At 38.3% G+C, this 12,010-nt stretch overlaps 2 protein-coding genes across 2 annotated transcripts; both read right to left on the bottom strand.

Moving 5' to 3' along the window:
* Nucleotides 1-2,245: 2,245 nt before the first annotated feature.
* On the bottom strand, nt 2,246-5,239 carry klhl41a (kelch-like family member 41a). The gene is made up of 6 exons (XM_041807581.1): nt 4,115-5,239; nt 3,880-4,037; nt 3,684-3,791; nt 3,411-3,596; nt 2,578-2,724; nt 2,246-2,445 (listed from the first exon to the last, which is right to left on the bottom strand). Exons 1-6 carry the CDS (start codon nt 5,198-5,200, stop codon nt 2,334-2,336), a joined length of 1,797 nt encoding a protein of 598 aa, XP_041663515.1. The 5' UTR covers nt 5,201-5,239; the 3' UTR covers nt 2,246-2,333.
* A 1,388-nt stretch (nt 5,240-6,627) lies between these two features.
* bbs5 (Bardet-Biedl syndrome 5) lies at nt 6,628-11,929 on the bottom strand. Its single transcript, XM_041807406.1, has 12 exons — nt 11,770-11,929; nt 11,324-11,406; nt 11,178-11,243; nt 10,972-11,021; nt 9,543-9,670; nt 9,299-9,434; nt 9,089-9,184; nt 8,826-8,888; nt 8,588-8,722; nt 7,820-7,903; nt 7,587-7,610; nt 6,628-7,480 (listed from the first exon to the last, which is right to left on the bottom strand). The coding sequence occupies exons 1-12, from the start codon at nt 11,829-11,831 to the stop codon at nt 7,379-7,381; spliced, it is 1,029 nt and encodes a 342-aa protein (XP_041663340.1). The 5' UTR covers nt 11,832-11,929; the 3' UTR covers nt 6,628-7,378.
* Nucleotides 11,930-12,010: the final 81 nt, after the last annotated feature.

Here is a 12,010-nt window from a genome sequence, read left to right on the forward strand (position 1 = left end):
ATGGGCTGGTTATCAGCAAGAATAGACAGGAGAACGATAGAAAGAGATATTTACCTTGTTTTAGCAACTATGTCCGTCCACACTGGTAGCATACCTTTAGCCTCATAGCATAATTACCTACGTCATTTTTTTGGGCCAAATTATATCTGCCTAACTATACTCTCCTAATGCTGCTGATTAATTGTGCCTTATTTTTAAGAAAATCTTAAAATATCACTTTGGCATGGGGTTCACGATATATATTTGTGATTTGTTTCTTACTGTTGCAAGCCAATAATTCCAGGATTTGCCACTTTCCAACACCTTTTAGAACACTGGGCAAGTTGCAAAGCACTGGAAACAATGCCATTCGTGGCATTAATTTTGGTGTTTCAAAATAAGATGCCGTTAAAAAAGGGGTTTCGAAATAAAATGGTCATATTTATCTCAAGGACCATCCAGCATCATGAAGTGCTTTAATGTGAACTCTTTCATTTTCAGTCAGCTCTCCACCTTTTACCATTTTGAACAGGAATGAGGGATTTCAAACTGAATTCACCCAAATTTGAGCCGGCTCACTGGGCTTCTTTGAGAAGTCAGAAATTAATCAAGCATAACATTCAACCACTAAAACTCATTTTTCTCTTTAGGAATGCAAGTAAATAAGATAATTTCACATATTCATCAAGAAATATTAATGTGCTTTACTATTTTTTCCGTTTTTTTGTAAATCATTAAATTTGAAAATTCATTGATAACAATAATAATTATATTTAAGCATTAAAAATATCGTTTGGGTTAAAGAGCTTCTACATATTGGTGTATTAACCATTGCAGAAACACCAAAAAAGGTTTTGTAATTACCAATGCTGTTAATTTAGGGCAGCTGTGGCATAAACCTTACTTTGGTTAGGGTAGGGTGGTCTAATAAATTTGTTAAGCACTGTATATACTCAAGTAAAAGTAAAAAGTTTAAAAGTTTACATTAAGTACTCAGTGGCTTCTAGGCCTGAACAATTTGGGTAAATAATATTGTGATTATTTCTTCAAGTGTTGCATTTTCAATTTGACATGCAGTTTTTTTTTAGTTCATCTTAAATAGTTTCAGGAAACAAATGAAATAAATCATTCTAAATCAAAACCAACACTATTAGATAGATTAAACATATACTGTTCTTTCCTGTAGGCCAGGCCTATATATGAGAATGACATATGATGCATGAATGGGTGTGATTTACATATCCGTATTTATCTACTTTAATCACAGTAGTAAACTGGTTTTTGTTTAATTTAATAGCTTGTGGCAATCATGACAACTATGGCTGAATTATTTTGAATTGTATCTTAGATGCAATCTGATTTGATGTATAGAAGGGCATTATCTTTTTTGTCATTCTCATTTTTAAATAAAAACATTTACAAAGCAATACATTTTTTGTGAACTATTGTAGGAAAAAAATAATGCTTCAATGTTTGCAGAATGTGTAGCACATAAAAAAAATGCATGAAACAGTTTTTTTTTTCTATTGCAACCTCTGCATTTCAGAAATTGCAGCAGGACACATTGTGTTTTAACTTAAATTTAGATTAACTATCCAGCATAAGAAGCTACTGAGGAGTTGTATAGTGAAATATGAACCAGGTTTTTCAGGTAAAGTCCCACCTTTATAATAAAGTAAAATACAACAGCTGGTTTGGGATGTGATCTGGAATCATTCCCTCTCTAAGTATTACTGTGTAGACAACAGAGGTGGGAAAAGTGCATGAGTACTCAAGTAAAACTACGGTTACTGTACTCTGGTTAAAGCTTGAGTGAAAGTTAAACTACTGATTCTAAAATGTTCTCAAAAAGTACTAGCAGCAGAAAATCTGCTTATTTACAGTAATATGAGTAAATACAATTAGTTACTTTGTGTTCCTGGTGGCCACATTGTATTTAACACATGCTGCCCCCTTTTTTTAACAATCTGATGAAGGTCACGTGCCAAACTGTTGCAAGTACATTGCTTTTTAAGTGTATGGGCGTTTTCTTGGAATTTCTTATTCAATTCCTGAAAAGAACCTTCATTTTTATGCAAAGTTTATGTTTACAAATCATAGAAAAGGGAACTCTTGTCACCTAGTGTTTTAAAACAAAATCAACATAAATGTTTGGTAAAAAAAAGAATAGTAGGCCTACATTTAAACACAGTGAGGACTCAGGAGGAATATACTCACCAAAATAATCACAGAATTTATTAAAGCAGCCAGACAATGGAAATAGGACACTAATGTGACCTGTCAAAGTCAATAAAAACAAGCATGTACATAATATTCTTGCCTACGGTGATGAAGTAAAAGTCTGTCGACTGACTTTACAGTCTGGGCATTTTGGCTGCATTCAGTCTCATGGACACACAGGAGGCTCCAGCTGCGTAACGCATCTCTCGAATCATACCTGTCCACTCTTTCTTATCATCTTGATACCTGGTAAAACAGAAAAAATTAAACACTTTAAGATAGGGGTTGTAGTTCTGGTAGGAGTTAATTATTAGAAAAACAGCTGACATTAATTAATAATGAATCCTGCCAAATATTCAAACTGAAATCAACACGTACTGCCAAATGTCAATGACTTCTGTGGGTGCACACTCTTTGTTTTCATTCTCCACCATGGCGAAGCCTCCCACAGCGTACAGCAGCCCTCCACTGCTCACCAGGTTCACTGAACTCCTCTCCTGTGGAAACTCTGTGAATGGTGACCACCTGCAACAAGGTACAATTAGCTACATCATGTCGTATATCAATACTTATTTTAAAAAATGTCAGTTCTTTTGGCTTCATAGTTCCATGAAGGATTTATAGATGTGCTTCTAGTTGGGGAAATACAATTAAAGGAAAAGACTTTAAAATGTACTAAATGTTTTTCATTATTCAAATACTTTTTAATGAATGCCTTTCACCTCTACTAGATAACAGTATCAATTTGAATCAAAGGTTACATATTATGTAAAATGCACTTTTTCAGGCTTTTCTAGCAAATATATGTGCCCCTGGCCTGTCCACAATCGGCCCCCCAAGAATCAGAAAAATCTAATTTATTCAGACTATTTATTTCAATACAATTATCTATATATACATATATTTAAATCTTTTTTTCACTTTATTTTCCATACCAAAAACATTCCAAACCGTGACTTCAAAACCAAGGTACGCACCGAACCAAAATTTTTTCGTACTGTAACACCCCTACATTTTTAATGGCTTACTTTCTACTTTTATTGGATTAGATTTATAGACCAGTACTTTTACTTCTACTCCTACTCAAGTTAATTTTGCCCAGAGTAACTGTACTTTTACTTGTGTACAATAGTCTGGAACTTTTCCCACCTCTGCTTTCCACTCCTAATGAAACAATCATAATGAAATAAAACGATGATGAAAGCATTTACTTGTTCGTTCCAAAGTCGTAGGCTTCACATGTCCCAGTGAGTCCTTCTTCATTGATTCCACCAGCCACGATTATCTTCCCTTTGTGGATCACTGCACCAAACATGGATCTGGGCGTTTTCATTGAGGCCACTTCCTTCCACTCTGACTTCTTGTGGTTGTATGCAAACATCTTGCTGATCGTCTTACTTTAATCAGCGACATGATAAAGAACAACGTGTCATGTGCAAATCATAATTTGACTTCATAAATACACGTTTGAATCACAATCTTACTTGTCATCTGTTTTCCCTCCTATGCAGTACACCAGGCCGTTCTCAGAGACCACACAGTGGCCGTGGATTTTCAGGGGCAACTTTTTGGCTTCAGACCACTTCATTTTCCTAAAAAATGGCAGGCAGGTTACTCAAAGAATGTCATGCATAGATAAGAGCCTTCACTGAAGAAACACGTTTAAAAGGCTGGACTCACTCTGTGTCATAGCACATAACAGTGTCATGAGACTCGTTGGACTGTAAATCTTTTCCTGCCACAGTAAAGATGAGGTTTTCAAACTCCCCCATAGCAAACAAACAGCGAGGCGAGGGCATGGGAGGCAGAGCGATCCACTCAGAAGACAGACTGTCTAACTGTAAAACACATGGATATCTTAACAAACTAATTCGATCATTTAAATGGGGTTGGCTCTATGATGCCAATAAAGTACCTGGTAGAAGTAACACTGCAGAGGGGTTTCTTTGTCCTCTTCATCTACAAATAGCCCCCCCAGCACATACAGGTTGTTCTTCTTTGACATCAGGCTGACATGGTTTCTTGGGATCTGCTCTGCCATGGCAGCCAGGAAGCACTCGTTCTCCTGGGCGTCGTAGGCGACAGCGGCCGTGTCAGTGATCATCAGCACCATGTCTCTTGCATACATACCATGTCTGCGGCTATCGTTCAGATAGCCAGGCAACTTCCCCTCCTCTCCTTCCTCATCATCCTTTCCTTTCTTTTTCTCCGGTAGCTTCCCTGCAAAGGCCTCTTTTATCACTTTGATTTTTTTGACCAGTTCAGGGTCTGCCTTTATCAGCTCATCCTTCTCCACCTTCTCCTTGAAGTACTTCTCTGGGAGCAATCGAAAGCGGATGCAGTCGAAGGCCTCCCCTAAGGATTTTGCTCGCTTCTCCTTGTCTTTCCTGATCCACTTCATGAGGGACTCAAAGACCACCTCCTCCTTCTCCACATTCAGCACATCGGCTCCAATAATGGCAAAGAGTTCAGGTGGAGCAAGCTCTATGAAATCGTCATCCTTCGAAATGATCTCAAAGCGATCTGCAATGTAATCTCGAGCCGCCATTGCCAGCCTGACACAGTTCAGCATCAGTCCCAGCCTGTAGATGGCGAGGCAGTTTGCCTTTGAAAGCCTCTTCTGGAGATAATTCACACAAACTGTGAACACTGACGGGATCTGGAAGCGATTAGAAACCGCCAAAATGTCCTGCACATTATTGTCGTTGATGTCGATCTCAGCTGAGTACATGTAGTTTATGATCGCCTCCAGAATGCCAGGATCGAGATTCTCCAGAATGACCTCCTTTTGGTCCATTTCTTTGCCGTCCTCTGAGAAGAAAATCTCCCTGAAGTAAGGACTACAGGCTGCCAAAATGAGACGATGGCAGGGGATGCTTCTGTCCCCAACCTTCACCACACAGTCGATCAATTTATTCTCATTCAGAAGCTCTTTGAGTCCATCCTGTAGCAGAGTGGTCTGAAAAAGACGCAGATCTTCCCTCAAACCCTGGGGATCCATTCTGTAAAGGAAGGGAACTGGCTGGAAGTGGATGAAAGAGTGTCCTGTCTGGTGAAGACAGAGAACTATAGGCAGCCAGGTCTGGGGCGACTTCAATATAACCGTGTCCCTCTAAATATAGACAAACAGCCACTCCATGAAGAATTCAGTTTGGCTGGATCAGAGAGCTCACACAGCTGTCATAGAGCAAACACTACTGTGGGGCCTTGTCACCATAGTGATTTGTAACAACACTGTTGTATGTCCACACAGGAATAACCTATGATCTTCTCATGTCATTTAACCTTTACCTTCTGTAGAGTGAAATCAAGTTTGATAACTTAAAACACAGACTAACAGCAATTTGTTCCAGAACTTTCATAGATATGGCTCACGTTTACTACAATCATGTGTGTATTTATGGACGTGAATCATGATTAACCGACACAAGTGACCACTTCATGACAGAGTGATACAGTCTTTGTGTGTTAGGCATCCACAGAGGAATTATCTAACACACAGACAGGGTCAGGGAACAGCTGCAGCCTCAGGAGGTGACCGTTTGTCCTGTTTTTAGATTTTTAAAATACCTCAATGTCCTTAGCGGTTATGTGTTTAACATTAGATCATTGTGTTCCTTACACATTCAAATCAATTATGGGTGAGATAGAGCACAAAGATACAGCAATAATGACTAAAACATTTATTATTTTTATCAATTTAAACATCAATACATTTCAAATTATATGCACAGAAAACTATTTAGCAAATAATTCAACAATAAATACATAACCTTAGTCACTAAAATTTTCCTCTTATAAAAAGTATGTATGCAAATTGTACAACCTTTCATCTAACACATATAAATACACAGTTTTATCATTAAAGTCCCTGTGAAGTGATGACAAAAATAATAATTTAGGTCCTTTGTATGACTGGCCACTGTGATATGAACCACCAGGCCAAATTTCAGTCATGAAAATTATCTCTAAGGTTATAAAATTGAGCTTCAAAATCATCAAAAATGAGGCAGTAAAATCTGCTCTAGGACAGTGGTTCCCAAAGTGGGGGTCGTGAGATGCCTTCCAAGAAACAGCGAGTATTTTTAAATGGTTTTAAATTGTGTATTTTGCGCATTTCTGAAGAAATATATGCATAAAATTGGTTAAATTACAAATAAAAACATGGTCATTTGTTGAAATTTATGCTGAAATCAATGTTCAGAATGTCCTGCACATGACGATTCTTGAATGTGCATGCCTGTGTTCAACTATGCCACAACCAATATTCGGGACAGTGGGGGTCCCTGGTATTCGTCACTGTTACTTCGGGGGTCACAGGCTGAATAGTTTGGGGACCCCTTTTCTAGGATGGTGTGGGCGTGTGTAAAATGTGCTGAAGCCACGCCCACTCACAAAAAATACAATCCTCTCAAATAAACAAAAAAAAAGCTTCTGATCATAGAACAGCTGCCTGGCTCTGTGCCAGAGCACACAGACAGAAGTTGGGGATTAAATCTACTGTTTTCTGGCACAAATCTCTCTGTTTTGATACTTTTAATGACATGCTGACCACCGTGGCTGACAGATTTGGGAAATTTACCTCACAATGAACAAAAACACAGCATATAACTGGCTGTTAACTTTTAATGAAGACAGTGACATCAGCTAACAACAGGCTGTATTGAGATGAACTGCTCTGTGATTTTATATCATTGTAGCATTAGGGGGCAGGGTTATTCCCCATCAACACTGGTGATGTCAGAGGCTCCAATATTTGCCTTGCCCAATCAATATTTGCCAAATAAAGCTCAGAATTTCTGTAGTTAATCATGATTAATTACATCCTTTTTTAGCCAGTTTTAAAATGTCATGTTGCTGCATTCAAAACTGTTTTTGTGTCATACTGATTTTTTTCTACTATTTTAAACTAAGGGTGATTCACTTCCTGTTTGGAAACCTACTTGCTTTTATATTTAGATTGAATACATTTTATGCCTTTCCGAGACCAGCAATCAATCCTGTGACCCATGCACTGAGGACTATAGCCTCAGTATATGGATGCCTGCTCTACCCACTAAGCTAAACTGGTGCCCAGCTGTGTTTTTTTTTTTAAGTAAGTTAATAATTAATAGTAATTAATCTGTGTTTAATGTTGACAGCCCAAATTATTGTTTTTACATACATGTCTGATAACATTTCAGCCCATGACTTCCCACAGTCCTTGCAGAGTGAATCCATCCTTCAGTTTTTCCACAGCAAGGCCCAGCTCCTCAGAGAAAACTGGCTCACGGTCTTGTTGCTTTGAAAGACAAGTAAACAAATGTCCAAAAGACATGATTACACAACACATTAAACAAATTAACTAAATACTTCAGCTGGCATCAGAATGAACTTTTAGATTTTACCTTATTCCCATCAGCAAAGTATGCCTGTGGGCAAAAACACACACATATCACACATTAGAATAAGAACAAGTTATGATTAATAATCTGCTGATGAGCATCCCCCTTTACAAACATGAGCACCAAGCAACACCAATTCATGTTTGTCATTACAGCTATTCTGAGAGTCTGAAAACGAAGCCGCCCTGAAGCCCAGCAGAGTGATCAGTGTAAGGAGGGCCAACGGAAACACTCACGGTGAACGCATCAGTCTGCTCGTCTGGCTCAATTTCCACATCATCAGGAGGCTGTTCCACTGTGAGCTCATCCAACGGCTGGGGCTGCAATCATTGAAAGAGAACAAGAATAGCTAGACTGGTGAAATAGCCAGATATGATGGGAGAAATTCAAACCGTGTGAATTTTACATGTTAAATACACAGATTCAGAAAAACATGAGTACAAATACATCATTCTTACATGCTTGAATGCAATACGATCAGTGAGTAAGTGATTCTACAGTTAGGTCTGGAAGTATTTAAACAATAATATAATTTTCAAATCATTTTCCTTACCACAACAACGGATGTGAAATAAAACAATCAAGATTTGACTGAGGTGCTAACTTTCAGTTTTAACTGAAAGGGTTCCAAAAACATGCTATTTATCATTTAGGAATTTACAGACTTTTAAAAAGAATACCTCTGACAGCATATGATACATTTGATAGCCCTTTATAACTCTTGGATGAAAATCCTTGGTAGTCAATGAAGTCTTTTTTTGTCTTCAGTAAAAGAAAAATTTGTTCTTTTTGTCTAAAATTGGGTGATTGGCTTAGCCACTGAAGAATACTCCACTTCTTTGCCATATTTTAGTGAAACCCCTCCACTTAAACCTCAAAGTCTGCACTCCAATCAAATCTTGATTGTTTTATTTCAAATCTATTGTCAAAGTAAACAGAAGTAAAATGCTAAAAATTATGCTGCTATTTCAAATCCTAACTGTGGTTCTGGCATGGATGCCTACCTTTTCTTCCATTTCATAGTCCACTCCAAAGATGGGGTTGGCAGAGTATACCTTATGTAATGAGTTGATTTCTTTTAGTGCATCTTGAAGCTTCTCTACGGGGTCAATCTTAAAACCCAGCACATAACCACCGCTCTAGTCGACAACAAGACAAAGTTTAGTTGTGTATTATGAGTGTCAAAGTAAGAGGAGGAACAACTGATATTGATTTGCAATTGTGGTACTGTGATCAGCTTACCTGGCGTGAACTCTCGATCACCAAAGCCAAGCCGAACTTTGAGTCTCTTATTCTGATGGACCACTAAAACAGGACAAAGAAACAAGATCACACATGCAGCTAAATACAGGGATGCCTGTAACTGAAATGGGACTCAGTTGTTACAACTTTATCGCAAAAACACTTGTATGCAATGTTTAATGACCCTACAAGTGTAGCAAAGAGTGAAGACTCTTATATTGTTGTATTCATGCTTTTATTTTATTTTATTTTACTACACTTACAATCTGGAGGTAAGGAATGCTGACATTGAAGCTCTCGTTCATATTGGCATGCCACACAATCCGAACATTGGTGATAAAGAAGGTACCAAGGTTACCCTAAATTTAAAAAAACAACACAGAAAGAGGAGAAAATACAAAGTCATGATTCAAACTAATCATCTCTGATTGTGAAGAATAATATTTCAGCTGACACATTTTATGCTTTAATACCTGATCACTGGATAAATTCCAAACTCCGTTGATTTTATCATACACTTGTTCCCGAGGCAAAAGTCTCAACTGTTTATTTTGAATAAGAGCAGCTCGCAGTTTCAGATCCCTGTACATTTTAGATGTCTCATAGGCCCTGAAACCAAACAACATATTTAGTAAAGTTCATTACAACATATATTGCACTTTATGAATCTTAAATAATCTACAAATTAAACTGAACACTCGTCTAAAGTTGTTTTACCTGTGCACAGCTATGACAGAAGTAAAGAGCCTGGGACTTCCTGGAACCACGTTTGTAAAAATGAACTCAAATCTAGTGTTGTTGGACTTTGTCAAGATGTAGAGTGCCTCAGTTTGTCCCCTTAATTTCTGCAAAGAGAAAAGTAATAAATTGCTATTGTATACCTGCCTTTATCACATTTATTAGTTTGTATTTTTAAATCACTTCTATGGGATGTCGAGATGATATTGCAAATTTTGGTTTGCCATTGAATAGATAATATCATGAGAAAAAAACCCCCTCAGAAATCAAACAAAAAACAGCAAAAAAGGAAGGAAATTTGTGTTTGGTAGATTATTTCTTTGTTGTAACAACACCTCTTAGCAATAATCTTATATCACAGGAAATCATGTTTATTTACCTTTTAAATGGTGCCACATCTGTAAGGAACATGTATTTGTGGGATGAGCAGTAGAGCTAAGTATGTGGGTTGCGCCCATGTAAAGTTAGCCAAATCTGCTCTGCCAATGCCACACAGCTTATTCTGCCATAGACTCTTGTTTGGTGTTTTTTGGTAAACTGGATGATTGAAGTCTGGAGAAACAAGACATATTGGCAATTCAACAATTTAATCATTTAATAAACAGGAGCCTCAGTAGCGTGTGGAAGGACCCAGAACCCAGCACTTCTTCCTCATGCTGGTCACACACTGCTGTGGGATGGCATCCCATTCTTCAATCAGCATTTGTCACCAGTCAGCCAGTGTGGTTGTTTTGGTCACTCTGGCACTAACAGTACACCCAAGCTGATCCCACAGGTGTTGGCAAGTGTTGTCATCTTGGAGATAGAGATCAGTCCCACACTGTGGAGAGATGGGATTGCCACTGGTTGCAGAATCCCATCTCGCTATCGCTGCAATGAGATTGCCTCAAACGATGACAAGCCTTGTTTTCCCAGTGAGGGAGATGCCACCCCACACCATCACACTGCCTCCACCAAAACATGTTACTCTATCAGTGCAAAACCAGCATAGTGTACTCTGTGTCTTCTCAACACTACAATCTTACTGCTGTAGGCAGCATCTGGACTCATCACTGACCATAACAGGTGCCAATCAGGCACCTGATTGTCCGCACCTAGGAGTACTAGAACTTCAAAACAAGTGTCAATAGCAACAGGAAAATAAGCTGTCTCAGTACTGGCAGAGAATATTTGGCAGATTTTTCATAAGCGCAGCCCACACACTCAGCTCCCCTGCTCATCCCACAAATGCACTGTCCTTACAAATATGTCACCATTTAAAAGGGAAATAAATAGGCTTTCCAATTTTATAATATGTATTTCAATTGAGTGTTTTTGTGCTAGGTTTATGTTACGTTTTCTGAAAGTTCCAAACAACCTATTCCTAAATAAATATCAACTGTTTTAAAGGGGAAAAGGGTTTACTTACAGAGTTAGCTGTCCTTGTTGTAATGTTAATAATGGAGTTGTAACCAACAGCTGCAAATTAGCACACACTTTACATTAAGGTCAGCCATAAAATGTCATGCATTTTAAAAATAAACGTTCAACACAGAAACATGTGGAGTTATGGGCTTATACAAGAGAAAAAGTCAAATATGATGTAATTTTTGCAGTATGTGAACATATACTCACACAAATTGACTCTTGGCAGGGCCAAAGAATGCCAGATGATTCTCAGGTTTGTTACTAACAGTCGTCCTGCAGGAAAGGAAGCATTACATCGTCAGCCTCCTTGGGCTTCAGATTGGTGGTTATAATATTGCTCAAATAAATGTTACCTCGATCTCCGTTGTTTCCTTTTGTGTCTTCTATGGAGTCCAGACAGTCTATTAATACTTCTCCTGGGCGAGTTTTCATCTGCCTGTATCATACATGAAAATGATCAGTTGTGGCCGAGGGACGAAGCGGGTTTAGGGATTTTAATGCTAAAACGATGTGACAGTAACGTTATACTACCACAGATACTGATGACAACAGCGTTGTAACATTATTGGGCGAAAGTAAGGCACCTCTACAGATCTGATATTAAGATGCACTTAAAGCATTTTTTAATGGGATAGCAAATTAAGCTAACCTAAAAAATACAGAAAACCTTACAGTCTAATAACAGCAGCAGCGCTTTACTTTGTGTTACTTTGGTTATCCACTTAGCGCAGCAGAGCTAACTAGCATGTATAAAGTCAAAATATTCCCACATATTTAACTCAAAGAAACGTTAACTTACTGAGCTGTTATGTCAAATCTTACGTCTCTGTCTTCCCAGAGAGCGTCCAAGACAGATGCCATGGTTGCAGTTTTTCACTCTCCAGAGTTTGAGAGCGATGTGAACAAGGTTAGCGAGCTAGCATAAGTGCTACACAGGCTTATCTGAAAAAGCCTTTCGAGCGTCACGATCACCGTGGCAACTGTGATCGGGACGGCAAGCCAAATGGACAATATTCACAACATGTGACAGGTTTTTTTAA

Source organism: Cheilinus undulatus, linkage group 15 (assembly GCF_018320785.1).
Source record: "Cheilinus undulatus linkage group 15, ASM1832078v1, whole genome shotgun sequence".
Taxonomy (NCBI): domain Eukaryota; kingdom Metazoa; phylum Chordata; class Actinopteri; order Labriformes; family Labridae; genus Cheilinus; species Cheilinus undulatus.

Coding starts and splice junctions, on each gene's coding strand:
- klhl41a (XM_041807581.1), bottom strand. CDS start 5,200: ATGGATCCCCAGGGTTTGAGGGAAGATCTGCGTCTTTTTCAGACCACT. Junction 3,597..3,683: donor GGAGGGAAAACAGATGACAA/GTAAGATTGTGA, acceptor CGCTGATTAAAG/TAAGACGATCAGCAAGATGT. Junction 2,446..2,577: donor GAAGTCATTGACATTTGGCA/GTACGTGTTGAT, acceptor CTGTTTTACCAG/GTATCAAGATGATAAGAAAG.
- bbs5 (XM_041807406.1), bottom strand. CDS start 11,831: ATGGCATCTGTCTTGGACGCTCTCTGGGAAGACAGAGACGTAAGATTT. Junction 7,904..8,587: donor ACTATGAAATGGAAGAAAAG/GTAGGCATCCAT, acceptor CAATGATTGCAG/CCCCAGCCGTTGGATGAGCT. Junction 7,611..7,819: donor AGCAGACTGATGCGTTCACC/GTGAGTGTTTCC, acceptor TTTTGCCCACAG/GCATACTTTGCTGATGGGAA.